The 19,096-nt window shown below is 41.8% G+C and overlaps 1 protein-coding gene across 7 annotated transcripts in view; it reads left to right on the forward strand.

Annotated features, from left to right (window-relative positions):
• The window catches only part of LOC124722841 (nuclear factor 1 X-type), a 585,762-nt gene that overhangs the window by 100,470 nt on the left and 466,196 nt on the right, over window positions 1-19,096 (forward strand). For all 7 annotated transcript variants that reach the window (XM_047247961.1, XM_047247963.1, XM_047247965.1 and 4 more), the window contains exon 2: window positions 2,155-2,310. In XM_047247961.1, the coding sequence (XP_047103917.1) occupies window positions 2,155-2,310 (156 nt within the window). The remainder of the gene's footprint in view (window positions 1-2,154; window positions 2,311-19,096) is intronic.

Raw genomic sequence — 19,096 nt, forward strand, 5'->3', positions numbered from 1 at the left:
ACGTTAGAGCCCATACAACAGGGACAATGTGAGCTTCAAAGATTCTGAAGTCTTTCTAACAGCCCTAAAGTCGATGGAGTCAGCGGAGGAACTTAGCCAGCGAGTGATATGCGACGTCATATTTAAGTGGCTCATTAAAACAGAGTGCCTTAACGGCCTAGCTCTGCTCAGCAAGCCACTACTTGAGCACAACGTGTGGGATTCTGTGTCGTCGCCATCATCCGGTCTTCTAGTAAAGTGGCTTGCCGAACTGAACTGTTATCAACTGCAAGAGAACCACGGATGTTGCTTGAACCAGAAGCGTAACGACCACGTACCGGCAGCAGTGGCTGGCTTTCAATGTAATTTGTGGTTTTTGTACAGCTGTCTGCCACATATGAAATGAGTTTAGGCTAATGTTAATAAAACGAATAAAAACTACGTGAAGCTCGAAATCTGCTGATTAAAAAACCAAAATGGTCGTTGCCGTCCGTGTTACTCAACGGCTATGCTTCCTGGAGGGGAAATAAATCAGCGATGTTACAAATATATGGAGACACCTCTCTAGGGTCAACATTTCAGACGCCGCACACATGCCTAGATATTAAATGGCAACTAACGTGCCGGGAGCCTTTTCTAGTTTCTAATAGAGTTTCAATACTTCAGATAGGCTACGGTGTCTTTTCAAATTTCTATGAGATATCTAAAACATTAATGAAACATCTAGATAGTGTTCGTTAGAATATATCCACGAAAGTCATTACGTGTGGTTGTGAAGGATTTCTGCTCATGTTTTAGCGTCTTTCATAGTCAGCAGGGGAAACGTAGTTGCGAAATCATAACTGAGCTATTCATTTCACATTCCTACGTTCAGAAGCTAAGATAAAATCAAATTTATTCCTTATCTTCTTTCCATTGTAATCACTTTCGGATGACGTACTTTTGTCTTGCATCACAGCGAGAGCGCATATGCCCCTACAAGCGATTAAATTTACACTTGGTACATATTGGTTGAAACTCAATAGCACACAAGAAATCGCCACCAGGTACCAAAAACATAACTTGACTGGTATAACCATAGCCAATAATCTTCGCAGTGTCTCAGTGGTGCAGACTATGTCATAGCTTTTGCTGGTACGGAGAATCTTAGTGTCAGGACGACAAAAATTCAGGCTCTATAGAAAGTCTTCTTCCTGAAGAGGAAATGCAAACGCGCATAATAGTTTTGCTTCCTTCAAGGATTACAAGGGGCAGTAAAATAGTACACACGTTTTCGTAACTGAATTCCTATGGTCATGTGATAGTTGGACGTAAGCATTAGCACGTACTGAGATTTAAGTAGCCGCATCAACACGAAATCTGCAGTAGTTTTTCTGCTAGTATATAAACATCTATATTATTACTATGTTTGTTGGAAAACATCCGATTTGATATGGAAGTTGAGTAATTTTAATCTGAAACCTATATTTTCCACGTAGCACAGGATATGAACGCAAAATGAGATTATCCGACTGAAACCATACCTTGTACACACATGATGGATATAAGGGAAGCATTAATGGTCTATTGATGGAATCCTTATATTTTGAATCTCCAGCCACTATATACGCACCTAAAATATTATAGGAGCGCCACATCTTAGTCCACAGATGGCACTGATGAATTCTTCTATGGCGTAACACATAATGGCGAGCCACAATCCAAAGGAGAGATGAAATCTCAGCGAAGAAATTGGCAATGACATTATAATTCACCTATTTTCCAACGAACAGTTTCTGAACTATCTTACGATATCTCTGTAGTTGACAAACTGAAACTTGTAAAAAGTAACGATTTTGCTATGACTCGGAATTTTTAATTATTTAACCTTCCATAGCGCAATATTTGGTGGTTTCTTCCGTTTAAATGAAGTTCAGTGTACAGGTAAGATAATAAAGAGCTGCAAAAAACTACTTATTCGAACTATTTAAGACTCTTCGTTGAGATAACTTTTTTGATATGCCCTTAACGTCTTGAAAGTTAGCATGAATTTTGTTTAAGAGATATCACCGTCATGTCTTGCAAAGACATATTTTGTCTGAAAATCTATTGTAAAAAATTCTAGAGTTTTCTTACATAATCTCTATGTGGCTAGATTAAATTTACTAATTATATTTCCTTTCTGTTTATTTTCAGGATGAATTTCATCCTTTCATCGAGGCACTGTTGCCTTTCGTCAAGTCTTTCTCCTACACGTGGTTCAACCTGCAGGCAGCGAAACGCAAATACTTCAAGAAACACGAGAAGCGTATGTCCTTAGAGGAAGAAAGGCGGTGCAAGGAAGAACTCCAGGTTAGTTGCATCGATATACATATACGTAAAATCAACAGCGTACAAAGCCCTTATAACCGTTTTTTTTTTTGCTTCGAGTCCTAACTCTGTATGCATATCGTTGAAATAGTATCTCCTCTTGCACTCAGTAGAATGGTTAACACGCGACGCTTTCGGAAACGTCAACTGACAGGCATTTCACATTAATACTTTAGCCGAAATAGCATTGAAATTGTGGATACGATTATTTTCAGATACAGTTTATAGCCTTTCCTCATTTGTACCAGAACATGTCACAAATTAATTTTCTTCGTGTCAAGAATTAAAAGACTGGATGTTTCATGATTTTTTACAATAATGATTTAGGCAATTCCTTCCTCCAGTAATTTTATAAAAGGTTGAATTACCTTGAGTAACTTCTGTCATATTCTCTTTTAACATCCTGCAGACTATATTTCGTATAAATTTAATAATAAGGCTGAAGTGTCTAACATTCGCTGAAAATACGCTGACTTAACGCTTGGTTCTAGTTTAAAAACATACTTTTTATTGTTTTTCTGTCAAGAAAATTTCTCATAAATTATGAAATAAGAAATCAACAGTTCTGCCATTTTCTTTTCATTTGTCATTGAACATCACCATGTCTAGCGATGGCTGAAATTTAAAATCGTTTTAGTTTTGGAAATATTATGTAGCAACCTGTCTGACAAAGTCATTTTCCTACCAACAGTAGAGCCAATATCTTCGTAGTGCCTACCAATTACTACATGAAATACGTTCCCCAGTATTGAGTCAGGAAGGCAAGCACTCGAGGCCAGTTGACTGAGCTGTACTGACAAATATTTCATCCTAAGATTACACAATTTTTTTCCGAAATTCCTTAATAATGAACGTAAGTAGGTATATTTACTTCGAGGTGGTAAAGTGAATCACCCACACTCTCACATGCACACACACACACACACACACACACACACACACACACACATACATACATACACACACGCACACACGGTAACATTTCCCGTTTACGTGACTACCCTAAGCATAGATGAAGACATCAGAGGTTCATGTTACAGCTATTTCTTTATGACTAGAACAATAGCTCAATACGGAGCACAGTGCATATATGGAGAGAAGAAAATGCAGATCTATAACAAGACTATCTTATAGTTACTATTCGGGACAGATAGACATTGATCAACAAATATATTATAGAATCCGTGGAATAGAGTGCTGGTACATCTCTAGGATGAAACACAGCCGCAACTCTTAGTGTGACGTACACAATAAGTCGCTGGAAGTGATTTGAGGTATCTCTCAGTAACCTTCCTCACACAGTGCGTGTGACTTACCAGAATGTAGCTTGTACGTTCTGAGTTGGTGGTGGATTAAGCTATATGCTCTCGAGACTCATGATCCTCTTAGAATTTTCGGAAAGAGATATCGATTAATATTTATCGAACTGTTCATCAGTCCATTCTGTACTGTTGTATGTGTAGACCATTTTACTATAAGGCTATGCCGCTTTTGGTAGGGGAAAGATTAACTACATGGGGTTTAATCTCCAATATTGACTCATCGCATATGTACGTGCCTTCTGTACAAACTTAAGTGCCATGAAATCGCCAAAGGATATACCCTTAGTAAGACTCCTTGCACAGCACTCTGCTACCATTTGTGGCACAGAGTACCGTCTCTACAGATCGGGAATGCGTCCAACGCTCACTTTCTTGGCTAGTTGAGCGAATAGTAGCGGCTCCACGGTCTGCAAAGTCTGCAAAACGGGCGGGAGAGCGGTGTACTAACCACATACCCCCCTCCCCACCATACAACCCCATATCGCATCCGCATGTCGCGTCAAGGCAGAGGACAACACGGGGGCCGCTAGACATCCCTTGGGCCTTCAGGGCCTGGACGGAAACTCGTTTTTTAATAAAAGAGTTAAGAACAAATCGATGAGCATCGCCGTTTCAATCATAGCTGCCGTCTCAGCTGCTGTGTTATCACAGTCGCTCCATTGTCAGACTCACTGAAAGTCGCCACTGCCCCGTTCTCCGTACACAGTGTCATCTCAATGATCCCTCTGTGTTGCCCACACCAGGTTTACAAATATGTCCTCTAAGAACGCGATCAGTTTTCTTGTTCAATCTGAAGGTAACGAACAGTCCATAACATGCTCACAGATTTCTGTATATTAAGTTTCACCTCTCTGAATTGATTATTGCGATCTCATTCTGGAAAGTAGTCCCTTTCTGACATGTTGTGAACCTGTTATTAGGTTTCATACGCATATCTTCAGTATAGCACCATCTATACATTAACATTATCAGTAACTGGCATAGCCTACACAGCGAATTATAAAAACGTTACAGAACTATTCCCATGCAAGCTATCATTGGATGATTGTTTTCGTTTCAGTGATTCATTCTGTCAGAGCGTTACGCTATGCATTCGTCTCTCTCAGTTTCATCAAATACGGATAAACTATATCGCTACAAATTTAAGAAACAGGAATTTTGGATCACGGTCATGCCTTATTTCTTGCCGAATCTATTGTGGACGTCTAATTGATTAGGCAATGTCATTGAAACAGATTAACAGGTTATTATTACGAATTCCTGGAAACAACGAAGAACGGAGGTCATTTGCACAATAATTTCATAGCTCCGTCTCAGTCACACAGGGTCAAACGGTTTAGAGACATATCATTCGTTGCATCCGCTTTGTTTCGAAACACCTACTAACGAAACCGCAAGTAAAACGAAAAGCATGATCTTCTCAGTTACTCTTCAGGGCTAATATTGCTTGCTCCGTAGCTGGTAAAGTATTTGTTAGCAAAAATTTAAATGGATGACTTCTGAACACATTTTCTGTTCCTTGTGTGTACGTGATTTAGTTCATAACCATTATTATTACGTTATTGTCATTTTATGAGTATCTGGCAAAAAGATTGTACCAGATTGTTAAAATTTAATTCCAGCTAATCACTGAGGTCCAGAGTAGGCTGTAAGTATCGTACGACTGTGAAGATCGGTAAATACGCAAATGCATTAATGCGGAATCAATTTACGCTGGAAAAAAATTGGTTCCAATTGAGGCCACCAGGTGCAAATATGGCGTTGCACACTGTTTGTATGACGCTATGACATCCACGCTGTCATCAGACAAGCCATACCGTCACTGAACAGTATGGCTATGCGAAGAGAGACCGTGCACTGTTAGTGAAGCTGTTTCATGTAAACGGCAGCAATTACAGTGCTGTACAGAGAGAGTATCGCCGACTTACAGGTCCGATGAGAGGTCCAATGTCTTTAAATGGTTTAAAGAAGATGATAATGATATATGATAACACCGGTGAGCTTGGTGTGACCCATCCCATGATCAACAATACGGAAAGTTTTCGGTCTATGTCACACTAGTACCCGTACAGGACCCAAGGGGTGCAGCAACTGAAACCTCATGATCAGCAGCAACCTTCTGAATTGCTCTTCGATATTTGGCACGGATCGATGTTGATGGCACGTGGCCGGGCAATATTCTATGGAGTGACGAGGCACATTTTACACTACAGGACCCAGTGAATACACAAAACTGCGCAATTTGGGATACTGTTAAACCGCGTGTTGTGCACGAAGAGCTGTTACAAGCTCCGTATGTGACTGTGTGCTGTGTATTCACAAGCACCGTTATTCTCTATCCGTACTTCTTTGAAGAAAATACACCCAGATGGCCTGTCAGCTGTACCGTGACTTCTGCCCGTTATCGGCACTTCCTTGTGCAGCATGTGATTCCTGCTTTGGAAGAGTGCAACTGTATGGAAACCACCGTTTTCACACAAAATAGGGCAACACCTTTTGTCGCTCACCCAGTGAAAAATCTGTTTAATTAAACCGTCCACGAACGTGTTGTCTCTAGAGGTTTTCCAAATGCATAGCCTGCAAGATCACCCGATCTGAATCCATGTGACTTTTGCCTCTGGGGATATCTAAACGAACGCGTATAACAGTGAAACGTTCGGTCTGTACCTTATCTGAAGCTCAGTATACAGTAACAAGTTGCTCAGATTCCACAGGGACAGCTGTGAGCAACTGTTGATCACGTCGCTTTTCGGATGCAGCATTTCGTTGACATCTCCGGTGCTCACGCTGAACAAACTGTATAACTAGTGGTTAATAAAAAAATCAACATAATGACTCTCTCATTTGTTTGACGTTTTCTGCCTAGGTCCCGTTGTTAATTCATTACATATGGAAACATTTCTGTCAAGTCGGGAAACTACCTCAAATTGGCCTTCAAAAAACTGCCTCAGCAACAGCGCGCGGGTCGCGCGAGATTTTCAATATTCTCGCGCAGACTGGTAATGCTGGAGAGAAAAGGAATAGGACCTTTTCTGTAGGAAATTTAATTTAGTTTAATTTTTTACTGTGACAAGTTTTCGCTGAATGGAGCTACTTTCGTGTTTTTCAAGAAAAACGTACACAAGTGATTAAATGTGTTCTATCTTGGAAACTATTCGGAATAGGGCAAATATCCAACTGATTTTTTTGTTCCGAGTCACTAATACTGTAACCCCTCAAAGCATGTACCTTTCCTCCATGACACATGCTGTATACAGAAAGATATACTAATCTTTATGTTTGTTTTTAACACAGTGATCGTCGGTTTACTAGGAGATAAACTCAACCCGAGGCTTTTTGTAACAAAATGGAAACACGTTTTCACGATATCAGTTTTATTTCACACTTTAACTTGTCGCAATAGTAAAAACACACCATTCAGCTTTTTCCTCACGGCTGTATGAAACTAATGCACATACTGACTGCCAACTACTGACTGATCATTTGGTGCGTATTCAATTCTAAGGCGTGGATGTAACAATAGCATTCAGTGTTTATTTTGCTTATACCACTGGCTATACAAGCATACCGTACTCTTTTCAATGAAATAAAATAAAATGTTGAAACGTTTGAGAGAAGCACGGCTATATGAAATTAATTGAAGTAAACTGTATAGAACGTGTGCACTTCACAGAGTGTGTTTATCAAAAACTCCACCTTATTTCTTGTTCATCTTACTTCTGTCCATACTCGTGCTGTTTCTAGCAAATGCTTTCAGTCTGCATTCGCAAGACAGCGTAAAAAACGTTCTGTATTTGAGCACTGCAGGAAAATTTTGAGTCGTGCCACCCCTCGCAGATCCATCGCATTTCTGTTTCGTCAATCAATGGACAACGTCCTTATGAAATGGAAGAGTTGGGTTTTGCTTTAAGAAAGAGCCGTCTAGTCACTTGCATAACTTTTATTCGGCCCTTACGGAGGGAAAACCATAAGTAATTAATTCATATCGTTGTTCACGACAATGCAAGCGAATTTATCGTGTGTTTCCTACACCATAGAGACGCGGCTCTGTTTACTGTTGCCATGAGTTTACATGCGTTGTGTACACAGTGTTTGGGCACTTCTCTGCATTCGCTTACGTGAATACTAATCCGGTGCCCATTAAGAACGATATACATAAACTAAGTTCCTGCATGAACATCTGCGTAAACGGCAAACGAATCTCACACTATGAAATGATGAAACACCCATAGAAATAATTATATCACCAGTGACAGTTTTTCATTACATCCTGGAGCTCTTACACTGCCTCCTGTTTGTCTTCATTTCTCCCATTTCTTTCCATAGAAACACTGAGATTCGGATTAAACGAAAATTCCTTTTTTAATTACATACTTGCGTCTGCTAGCGCGGTGATACCCTCCCCAGTATGGCTGAGTGTGCATCTGCGGTGTTGCTACGGCAGATTTGGTTGCTGCATGATATCCGCTGTGGCCTGTATCGTATACTTACAGCTTACAGGACACCAGCGACTTCACAGCCGATTGCATATCGATCCTCCTACATTATCTGGGACGAGGACAACTTCGACAAACTCAGGCTTACAGCGCTGTGCTCCTTAATAGCTTCGTAACTCCCACTGGTTTACTTCCTAATTCTGTCCATGGATACACAGCGGTTGAATATATAGTCTCAAATCTCACACAGAGTGAACGATTCAAATAATTTTTACTTTCTGTCGCTCTTAATGCTCATAAGGGACACCGTATGAAGGTAGACGTATACATGCATCCTCTTGAAGCCAACTGATAGAGTTAAACAGTATGCAAGTTATTTTTTAAACTAAGTTAGGAAATGCTGAGATACTGTTTGCTATGTAAAGGATCTTGCAAAAACGATGTACCTCTAAGACTGAAGAAGTTAGAAATTAGTATTACCAGATATTAGACTCAATCTGCATTTAGTACGATATTCAGAGGTCACTTGGGGTGGTCTATTGCCTGTTCTAATACGATGTACAAGGGTTGGCCAAAAATATGGAAACGTCGCAAGAAATGTATGCTTGAAAATAAATGCAGATTACAAGCCAAGTAATTGTAGATATACATACATTATCACGCGTAGTACCTGTAGCAGTTACGGTGTACCGTTAATGTGGAAGTGCAGAGTCGATACGTTTGATTCAGTGGTGGAATTACAACATGTCTGCAAGACATTCTAGTGTCAGCTACTGCGAAAAGCACGCCGGAAAGCAACAAAGCAAAATAATCGTAGCAGATGGCAATTCGAATTAGACGCTTGCGCAATTTTCGCGTCAAAGAATGCTGGTATGAGTGGGTGTGGTAAACTGTATAATGGAGGTGAACTGGTTTGAAAGCGTGCCCAAACTTCTGGACGACCTCGCGCAGTCACTCCGCTGGAACTGATCGGCTGCGAGGCTGATTGCTAATAAGATCCTGTATTTACATAATCATAGAATTTCAATTAAACTGAGATGCAGCAATGTATTTATGTGCGAAGGTGTGTGTGTGTGTGTGTGTGTGTGTGTGTGTGTGTGTGTGTGTGCGTGCGCCCCTAGACTCTTGTGCAGGAAACTTTCTTCTTTTAATACTACTATTTGTAGTATGAGCTCTTTCCGGTTTCTGGTGACATATATCCGTGTGATTAAATGCAGCAAATTTTTCCTTGTGGACGTTAATGGATACGGTACTTTACGAGAGAGTTTATGGCAGTCCGGAGGTTTTCCACTGCCGGAAATTACATAAGAAGAGTTGTTTCAACCTTGTATTTTAATTCCAACCACTTAATAACATGACTTGGGGACACAGCCTGCGTCACATTTCCTCGAACTTTGGAAAGTGAAACTGTTTGGACTACTGGTATACAAATGAAATCTTTAACCATAATCTGGCGGTCTGCTTTAGGTTCCTACACTTTTGAAGTCTGAATTTTTTTCTCAAGCAAATACATACAATCTAACACGTCTATATACGTACTCCATAAAACACAGTACTGTGTGTGAGTACACAGAGTATCACTAGCATTTACCATAAGCTGGTGGTATGCGGGTTGAGAGACCGAAAGCACCCTTCTGCATGTGTCTGAAGTTCTCGAACTTTGACTCATTGGTCTTTATGTGAGATATAAGTTAGATGAAGTAACGCGTTTCATGACTCGCTCGAATTTTTCTGCGTATGGTTCTCCGCAATGCTCCTCTTGCAGCTTCTATTACTGCAGTTCACTGATCCTTGAAGCCTTTAGCTCTTGCACGAATCTCCACAAAATCTTTCGTTAATCCAAGTTGGTAAATATCTCAGACAGTCGAACAATACAAAACAGTTAGTGAAGTGACGGTTTTGTAAGGGATCTCTTTCGTACGTGAGTTATATTTCCTCGACATTTTTGCTATATATTTGTCTGAGTTTCCTGACAGATAGATTTATGTGGTCAATCAACCTTAAATCAGTCGGGAAAGATACCCTCAGGTACTTCATGCTTGTACTTCATTCTAATGACTGATCGTCGACCGTGCAGTCGAAGAGGAGGAGGAAACTATATAAAACTCCACGGGTTAGGAGCAAATATGAGGTTTTTTCAGTGATTAGAAAATTGAATAAGATTTACAAAGAAATTGGGAATATGAGCCCACCTGTCAACATGACATTACACCCCCTCTGGTCAGGATGCATGCACTGGTCGGCTGGGGAGGGTGTCACAATGGCGTTCAACACTAATGGCCATTAAAATTGCTACACCAAGAAGAAATGCAAATGATAAACGGGTATTTATTGGATAAATATATTATGCTAGAACTGACATGTGCTTACATTTTCACGCAATTTGGGTGCATAGATCCTGAGAAATCAGTACCCAAAACAACCACCTCTGGCCGTAATAACGGCCTTGATACGCCTGGGCGTTGAGTCAAACAGAGCTTGGATGCCGTGTACAGGTACAGCTGCCCATGCAGCTTCAACAGGATACCACAGTTCAACAAGAGTAGTGACTGGCGTACTGTGACGAGCCAGTTGCTCGGCTACCATTGACCAGACGTTTTCAATTGGTGAGAGATCTGGAGAATGTGCTGGCCAGGGCAGCAGTCGAACAACATTTTCTGTATCAAGAAAGGCCCGTACAGGACCTGCAACATGCGGTCGTGCATTATCCTGCTGAAATGCAGCGTTTCACTGGGATAGAATGAAGGGTAGAGCCACATCTGAAATGTAACGTCCACTGTTCAAAGTGCCGTCAATGCGAACAAGAGTGACCGAGACGTGTAACCAATTGCACCCAATACCATCACGCCGGGTGACACGCCAGTATGGTGATGACGAATACACGCTTCCAATGTGCGTTCACCGCGATGTCGCCAAATACGGATGCGACCATTATGATGCTGTAAACAGAATCTGGATTCACCCGAAAAAATGACGTTTTGCCATTCGTGCACCCAGGTTCGACGTTGAACACACCATCGCAGGCGCTCCTGTCTGTGATGCAGCGTCAAGGGTAAATGCAGCCAAGTTCTCCGAGCTGATAGTCCATGCTGCTGCAAATGTCTTCGAACTGTTCGTGCAGATGGTTGTTGTCTTGCAAACGTCCCCATCTGTTGACTCAGGGATCGAGACGTGACTGCACGATCCGATACAACCATGCGGATAAGATGCCTGTCATCTCGACTGCTAGTGATACGAGGCCGTTGGGATCCAGCACGGCGTTCCGTATTACCCTTGTGAACCCACCGATTCCATATTCTGCTAATAGTCATTGGATCGCGACCAACGCGAGCAGTAATGTCGCGATATGATAAACCTAGCCGGCCGAAGTGGCCGTGCGGTTAAAGGCGCTGAAGTCTGGAACCGCAAGACCGCTACGGTCGCAGGTTCGAATCCTGCCTCGGGCATGGATGTTTGTGATGTCCTTAGGTTAGTTAGGTTTAACTAGTTCTAAGTTCTAGGGGACTAACGACCCCAGCAGTTGAGTCCCATAGTGCTCAGAGCCATGTGAACCGCAATCGCGATAGGCAACAATCCGACATTTATCAAAGTCTGAAACGTGATGGTACGCATTTCTCCTCCTTACACGAGGCATCACAACAACGTTTCACGAGACGACGCCGGTCAACTGCTGTTTGTGTATGAGAAATCGGTTGGAAAATTTCCTCATGTCAGCACGTTGTAGGTGTCCCACCGGCGCCAACCTTGTGTGAATGCTCTGAAAAGCTAATCATTTGCATATCACAGCATCTTCTTCCTGTCGGTTAAATTTCGTGTCTGTAGCACGTCATCTTCGTGGTGTAGCAATTTTAATGGCCAGTAGTGTATTCACTACAGAAGTAAGCTGGTCCATAATTGTTGTAACAGGTCGTCGATAGTATGGATACTGGAATTAGGACCAAGTTGCCATCAGAGCTGGTCTCAAGCATGTTCTATTGGGGATAAATATAGGGATCAGGTGAGCCATGTGAGAACTTCAACATCACTAAGACAGTTCACAGATTCACGTTTCATGTGTGGATGAGCATTGACCTGTTCAAAACTCGGACCACGATACTCTCACGTGACAAGTAACACATGAAGACGCAGCATGTCCGGAACATACCGTTGCGTCGACAGGGCTCCCTCAATCACAACAAACCATGACCTGAAGTCATACCTGATGTCTTCCCACACCATGACGCGAGGAGTAAGAACACTGTGACTTTCCAAATACTAGAGGAATGGGACTTCTTCCCAGGTCGCCACCATATTCGCTGACGATGGCCATCCGTGGTAGTGCAGAACCGCAACACATCACTGAACACAGTGTGATGCCATTCATGTTGCATTATCATCACCACTGTTGGGAAGTACAAGTCCCGCTATAAACACTACACTCTCGTAGCCGGTGACATGAACTGACAGACGCCGACTAGAATAGTGACTGGGACTGAGACTACGACTGAGCCCTCCGTTCAGCGGCGGCGATCTAAATACTTGTGGTCGAGAGGGCGTTGGCGGCACGTTGCTTTTAGGTCTGTCTTTGGACACTCTCCTGATAGGCGCTCTTGATCCAGCGCCTCCTATCGATCTTATTGCTACGTCTTTGTCGACTGGTGTGCTGGCGACAGCTTATGCCGGCATAATTCATCGGGAGTCTATGTCTCCCAGTCAAGGCGCAACTCCACACACAGCCATTTGTGTTGTGATATTAACGGTAGCCTATGCAAAGGACAGTAATTCCTATTTTGGCTGCTCCTAGTCTCAGACCAAGATGGCACAGAATGTTGCAGGGAGTCCATTACTTGTTTCCGATAGCACGCACCGATATGAAGGGATTCCAATGTGCTTGATGCACAATAAGGTGATTATCGCTTGAGATGGTCAGCCATTGTCGACCGAAGCACTGACGACGAATATGTCTGCCCGACGTTCCAGTGCAGTCCAACATAGGGCCACTGTCACATTGAAATACCCCACAAATTTGAATATTGCATGATTCGACCAACTGGCCAAATCGAGATCCATAATGAGGCTCCTTTCAATTTCTGTCAGGCACTCAAACGCTGTATCACATAAGTACGCGACATCTCCGTGTCCTTCACAGTGATTACTCCAAATCTCACGCTCTTCAAGCCCGTTATTTTTCCTTCCAGGAGTGGAGATAACACTGAACGCGAGGAACAGTAATGAACTCTGGTGGCCGTTCTACCTGTCACAGAGAATTGCAAATCTAATTATTTACGTATCCACCTTTGATGTTTTCATGTACAAAGTTGCAGTGATATCTGACCATCTACTCTGGGTGCTTAACTTTTTTGCTAAGCAGTGTGTATGTTGAGGTTCAGCTGCCTATCTTTACATCGGTTACTGATAATCTGTAATTCTCTCTAGCATTTCGTAAGAAGTTTCTAACGGCATCACCTCCTTTGGCACGTCTACATAGTCTGCAAACGGCCTCATAGCTACTGTCTACCAGCCATGACAGAGTGAGGCATATAAAACAGGCCACACAAATACACTTAAGCGCAAAAGAAACTGGTATAGGCATGCGTATTCGAATACAGAGAGATGGAAACGGGCAGAATACGGCTGTGCGGTCGGAAACGCCTATATAAGACAAGTGCCTGGCGCAGTCGTTAGATCTGTTACTGCTGTTACAATGGCAGGTTACCAAGATTTGAGTGAGTTTGAACGTGGTGTTATAGTTGGCGCACGAGTTATGGGACACAGCATCCCCGATGTAGCAATGGTGTAGGTATTTTCCCCTACAACCATTTCATGAGTGTACCGCGAATATCAAGAATCCGATAAAACATCAAAACTCCGACATCGCTGTGGCCGGAAAAAGATCCAGCAAAACGGGACCAACGACGAATGAAGAGAAGACAGAAGTGTAACCCTTCTGCAAATTGCTGCAGCTTTCAGTGCTGGTACATCAACAAGTGTCAGCGTGCAAACCATTCAACGAAACATCATCGACATGGGCTTTCGTAGCCGAAGGCTGCTCGTGCACCCTTTATGACTGCACGACCTAAAGCTTTACGCCTCGCCTGGGCCCGTCAACACCGACACTGAACTGTTGATGACTGCAAACATGTTGCCTGCTCGGACCAGTATCATTTCAAATTGTATCGAGAGGATGGACGTGTACGGGTATAGAGACAACCTCATGAATCCGTGGACCCTGCATGTCAGCAGGGGACTGTTCAAGCTGGTAGAGGCTCTGTAATGGTATGGGACCTTTGCAGTTGGAGTGATATGGGACCCCTGACACGTCTACATACAACTCTGACAGGTCACAAGTAAGTAAGAACCCTGTCTGATCACCTGCATCCATTCATGTCCCTTTGTGCATTCCGACGGACTTGGGCAATTCCAGCAGGACAGTGCGACACTCCACAAGTCAATACTTACTACAGAGTGACTCCAGGAACACTCTTCTGAGATTAAACACTTCCGCTGGCCACCAGACTACCCAGGCAGAAGAGCTCTCCACTCCTTCGTACTCTTACATACTTATGGACAGCCCTGCAGGATTCATGGTGTCAGTTCCCTCCAGAACTACTTCAGATGTTAGTCGAGACTATGCCACGTCGTGTTGCGGCACTTTTGCGTGCTCGCGGGAGCCCTACACGATATTAAGCAGGTGTACCAGTTTCTTTGGCTCTTCAGTGTAAACGCAGCTGAAGGACTCTTTCATATTCCATGAAACATAGTAGTTGGTGTTCCCTGGTCTATCGGAAGATGGATATACGGAGATACTGAATTTTGTTCTCAAGGATGTCTTCAGTTACATCTCACATCTGTTCGTTTATTCCGCATACACTTTGTTTACTTACTAGGTGACGGCGCGTAACCATACCGAGGGCTACTTGGAAGCCAAAGGACACTGGATCAACCTGAACTCCGCTACGTGTTGTCCTTTGGAATTCATCAACGAATACAGTAGTTTCACACGATCGGTGCTTGTAGAGACCATATTGATTCCAGCAGTGGAGTTGTTCAGTCTCCAGCAAGGCGCCATACTTCAGAACAAAATAGGCTTCATATTTCATCAGTATATTGACGTCAGAGTGATAGGTAAATAGTTCTGCGCCTGTGCCCTACACCAACCAGTCTCTTTTTTCAGTTACGAGGAACACTTCATAGTTCCAGAGACATACGATAATTCTTTGCTGTAAGAGGACCTATTTCCTCCCCAAATATTATATGCATCCTGTGACGTCGAATGGTCTTTCCTCTATCAAATGACTTGAACCAATTTCCAACTGCGCGATCTTGTATTTGTATATACGTAATTTTTGAATGTGTGTGACAGTTGAAAACTGGAACTAATTTGTCACAACATGTGAAGCCATTTTCGAAGACAAAATTTAGTAATTCTGCCTTCATTTCATCATCTTTCGATTTGGTGCAGCCGTGATGAAGGAACATTTGGACAATTAGTTTCCTTCCCCAGCTTGATTTTATGTAGGGCCAAAACATTTAGAGTCGTCAAATAAGAATTTGTTGAAGGGTTCCTTACATTATTTTTGAATTCATTCAGCTGCAGTTTGTCAGTTACTATGTAGCTCTCTCAGCTTCCATAGTAACTTTCTAATACTGTAGTTAAACCCAGATGGGTTCTTCCCATACTCACTGTCATTCTTGGTACAATTTCTCTTGCACAGAGCCGTCTCTAATGACTTCGATGTTGACGGGACGTTGAACCCTATACTCCCTACCTTCCTTCTTGCACATGACCTGGAATGCGCCAGAATTGTGCCGGAGGTTCTCCGCACTCACCTCTCCAGAAATCAATTTTTGCGACTGGTATATGAGGTTGTTTCTTGTCATTTTCTTGTCGCGTTTGTTAAGTAGAAGTATCTTAAAATCCTAGACAAAGGAGTGTTTAATAGCTCGTGGGCTTGGAGGCCTTTAAGAAATGTTGATCCCTATCAGTATGTACAGTTATACATGAATCGTCAGGCGCATTATCTCTGTTGTTTCGACAGATGTTTGCATTCTCTATTTGTAATCGCCCTTGCAGGCCTGTTTCGTTTGACTGTATACACTGTGGCAGTGTTTACAAGCGAAGTTTTTTGGTTTGCCTCTTGCATTTCGACACTTTGAAGAAGGTCGAAACTTCAGCTTTCTGTTCAGCACAGCACCTTTTGATAGCCTCTCACGATTCTATAGATTCCATAGAATTTTTTTTCTCGTTTCCTGCTCGCACTAGAATGCAACACATATGTCGAAGAAGACATGTCGAATACTGTCGATATATGGGTTATTATGCTATACGACAAAAGAAACTGCTTGAAATGATTCGTGGAGGTCAACTAGATGATAGGCAGACCATAATAATTTGAAGTGAATTCATAGTTGCGGAGTTTGTTCAAATGGCACCTTCTTCAGTAAGTTCGGATACAGAGATACATGATAGGTCTGAGAGTCTCTAGATACTAATCGATAAGGGAATTTAGCCTCGTCGTTAACGTCAGTGACACCAGGCTTATGGTGGCCAGTCGTGAATCCTATACTAGTCTACAGTTAAGACTCGACAACGACTGAGTACAGATTTGACTTTTTCACGGCATTTTAATGGTTTATCTAAACTATTAATCGGGAAATAAATCTCAAATTCTCTCGTCGAAAGAAGATATGGCCTTACGTTCATCCTCCAGGCCTTGAAATACAACTACACAACCGAACGCGGTGCGTGTCCTGCAGAGACTTACCGGCCAATACATAAGTGCACAAGTCAGCTGGACGAAGTGGAGCACTATTAAAGGGGTAAGATTTCTGCAAACTGCTTGTTTTGAGCTTGCCTCTCGGCACATAAGAATCAACGGATTAAGATAATCCAAATGTAGAAGGTTGAGGACAGAGAACAGATGACGTGATTGGTGGACATGGGTGAAGTTGAAACACAAAAAATGCAAATTGTCTTTTCAGAAAGACCAAAACAGTGTGTGTGTGTGTGTGTGTGTGTGTGTGTGTGTGTGTGTGTGTGTGTGTGTGTGTGTAGGGCAGTAACTCATACCAGTGATGAAATTTTTCAGTAAACTGAATCTAGTATTCTAAAAAGAACATATAAACTGAATCAAGTACTCTAAGAAGAATATATGTTCACTGTCGAAACTGTATTGATTATGGAATGAACAAAGAGTGTTCGCTTAAGACCCCAATGTTGAGCACACTAAACTTTGATCACTTGATATGTGGCTGCCTGAGAAAACTGTTTTGGAGTTATATTCTTAGCGAACCTCACCAGCCTTAAATAGCAATTTTTAAGCACTTTCCCTCACTGTTTCATATTTCATTAGGTGATATAGTCTCTCATTTTCTTTTCTGCACAGAGTTGATAAATCTTCGGTAAACCTTTGTTAACAGTGCGGACCTTGAGGACTCGGAGACCGCTCAACGGAAAATTATTCCTTTTTGTCTTGCGTATGTCCGGAAAAAACAATCGTGAGTAAACCAAGAAGCTAATTAGAATAGGGTAACAGAAAAACAGTTCGTTTACTGTGATATGATAAAGCAATGAAAAATGAAAATCAAGATTATGAATACAATACTACTAGTTTAATCTCAGCTCACGATACTTATAAAGTTGGCAGCCGTGTTTTTTAGTAGTTATCCGTTGAGAAGCTAAAAATTTCAATGGTGACCACGAGTGTGGAACATGCAGTAATGCTATGTTGTATAGGCAATTCTTTTTAATATACTGGTCTGGCCTACTAAAGGCCACATGAAATAACTTATTTTTCTTTCGTTTTTCCTTTCTTTCTTTCCAGCAGTTTTTCGTTCTTCCCCTATGTTTTTCTCTTCTTTCATGTGTCTATATTGCACCTATCTTTTTCTTTGTTTTCTCCTGGAAGCCCTTGAAGGTTTTTACTTTTGCTTTTAACTTTTCTCTTTCTCCTATTTCTTCCATCGTTATTCCCATTTTCCTCAGGTCTTTTTTAAATACTTTTACCCACGTCACTGCTGTCTCTGGGTTTCTGTCCAATTAGTTAAAAATTCTTTTTGTTATACTTTTTTGATCTAACCTTTCCAGGTGTCAATAGAATATAACTCTTCTCTTGGTCATTGCAATATTCTCTCTATTTTGTCATAATCTCATTTTATTACTTCTTTATTTCCCTTTCCCATTATGCAGTTCTTTTTATTTTATCGGACAGCTAAGCTAAAAAAGCCGTTGATGACATCACGTAGGCTCTTCGCACAAATTTTGGATAGTATAAAAATATATATCTTAAAAAGATGAAAGTATGAAATATCTGTACGAAAGAAACCCGGAAGAGATGTCAGTCAGCCTCGTTACAAGTTTATCCGGAAATTCTGGACAGGAGATAAATTTTAGCACAAATGCAGATGTACCATCAGTGGACTGCGGGCAGCGGCAACGAACCACAGCACCCTCGATGGCCGATCGCCGATCGCACACCGCATCAAGATGGTTAGTTAACCTGCTGCCCGCCAACCGCAGAGAGACCAGAAAACCTCCGGTAGCCATTAAATCGTGGAATTTCGACAGATGTCCAACTGAACTTTTCCCCTCCGTGGTGTGTGAGCGGATAAATTTGTGGCACTATGAGAACCATTCCAAAATATTCCCGACGAGGTAGATCGACAAACAGAATTTCTGCATATTATTTCTTGGCAACGTAAACAGAAAAGTCAATCTCTTTTCACTGTTTTCATGTCACGACACTTTTTCTCCAAATAATAAACTTATTCGTGAACACAAAAGAAATTAAGACGATCCAAAATTAAGTGAGAAATACAAACAATTCGAGTAGTACCTACACTTATGTAATCCTTTTATCGAAAAAAGTAGAATGTATGGTCGTGATGCAAAGTCACATTCGATCTCTGTTGCAGAAAACTGGACCTAATATTCAGTTTTATTCATCAACAGTGTTACTTCGATAAACAGGATGGAAGGAAAATCTAAACTGCTGATTGCTGGAAAAAGCTGTCAGTAATGTTAAATATGAC

The sequence above is a fragment of the Schistocerca piceifrons genome, chromosome X (assembly GCF_021461385.2).
Source record: "Schistocerca piceifrons isolate TAMUIC-IGC-003096 chromosome X, iqSchPice1.1, whole genome shotgun sequence".
Classification (NCBI taxonomy): domain Eukaryota; kingdom Metazoa; phylum Arthropoda; class Insecta; order Orthoptera; family Acrididae; genus Schistocerca; species Schistocerca piceifrons.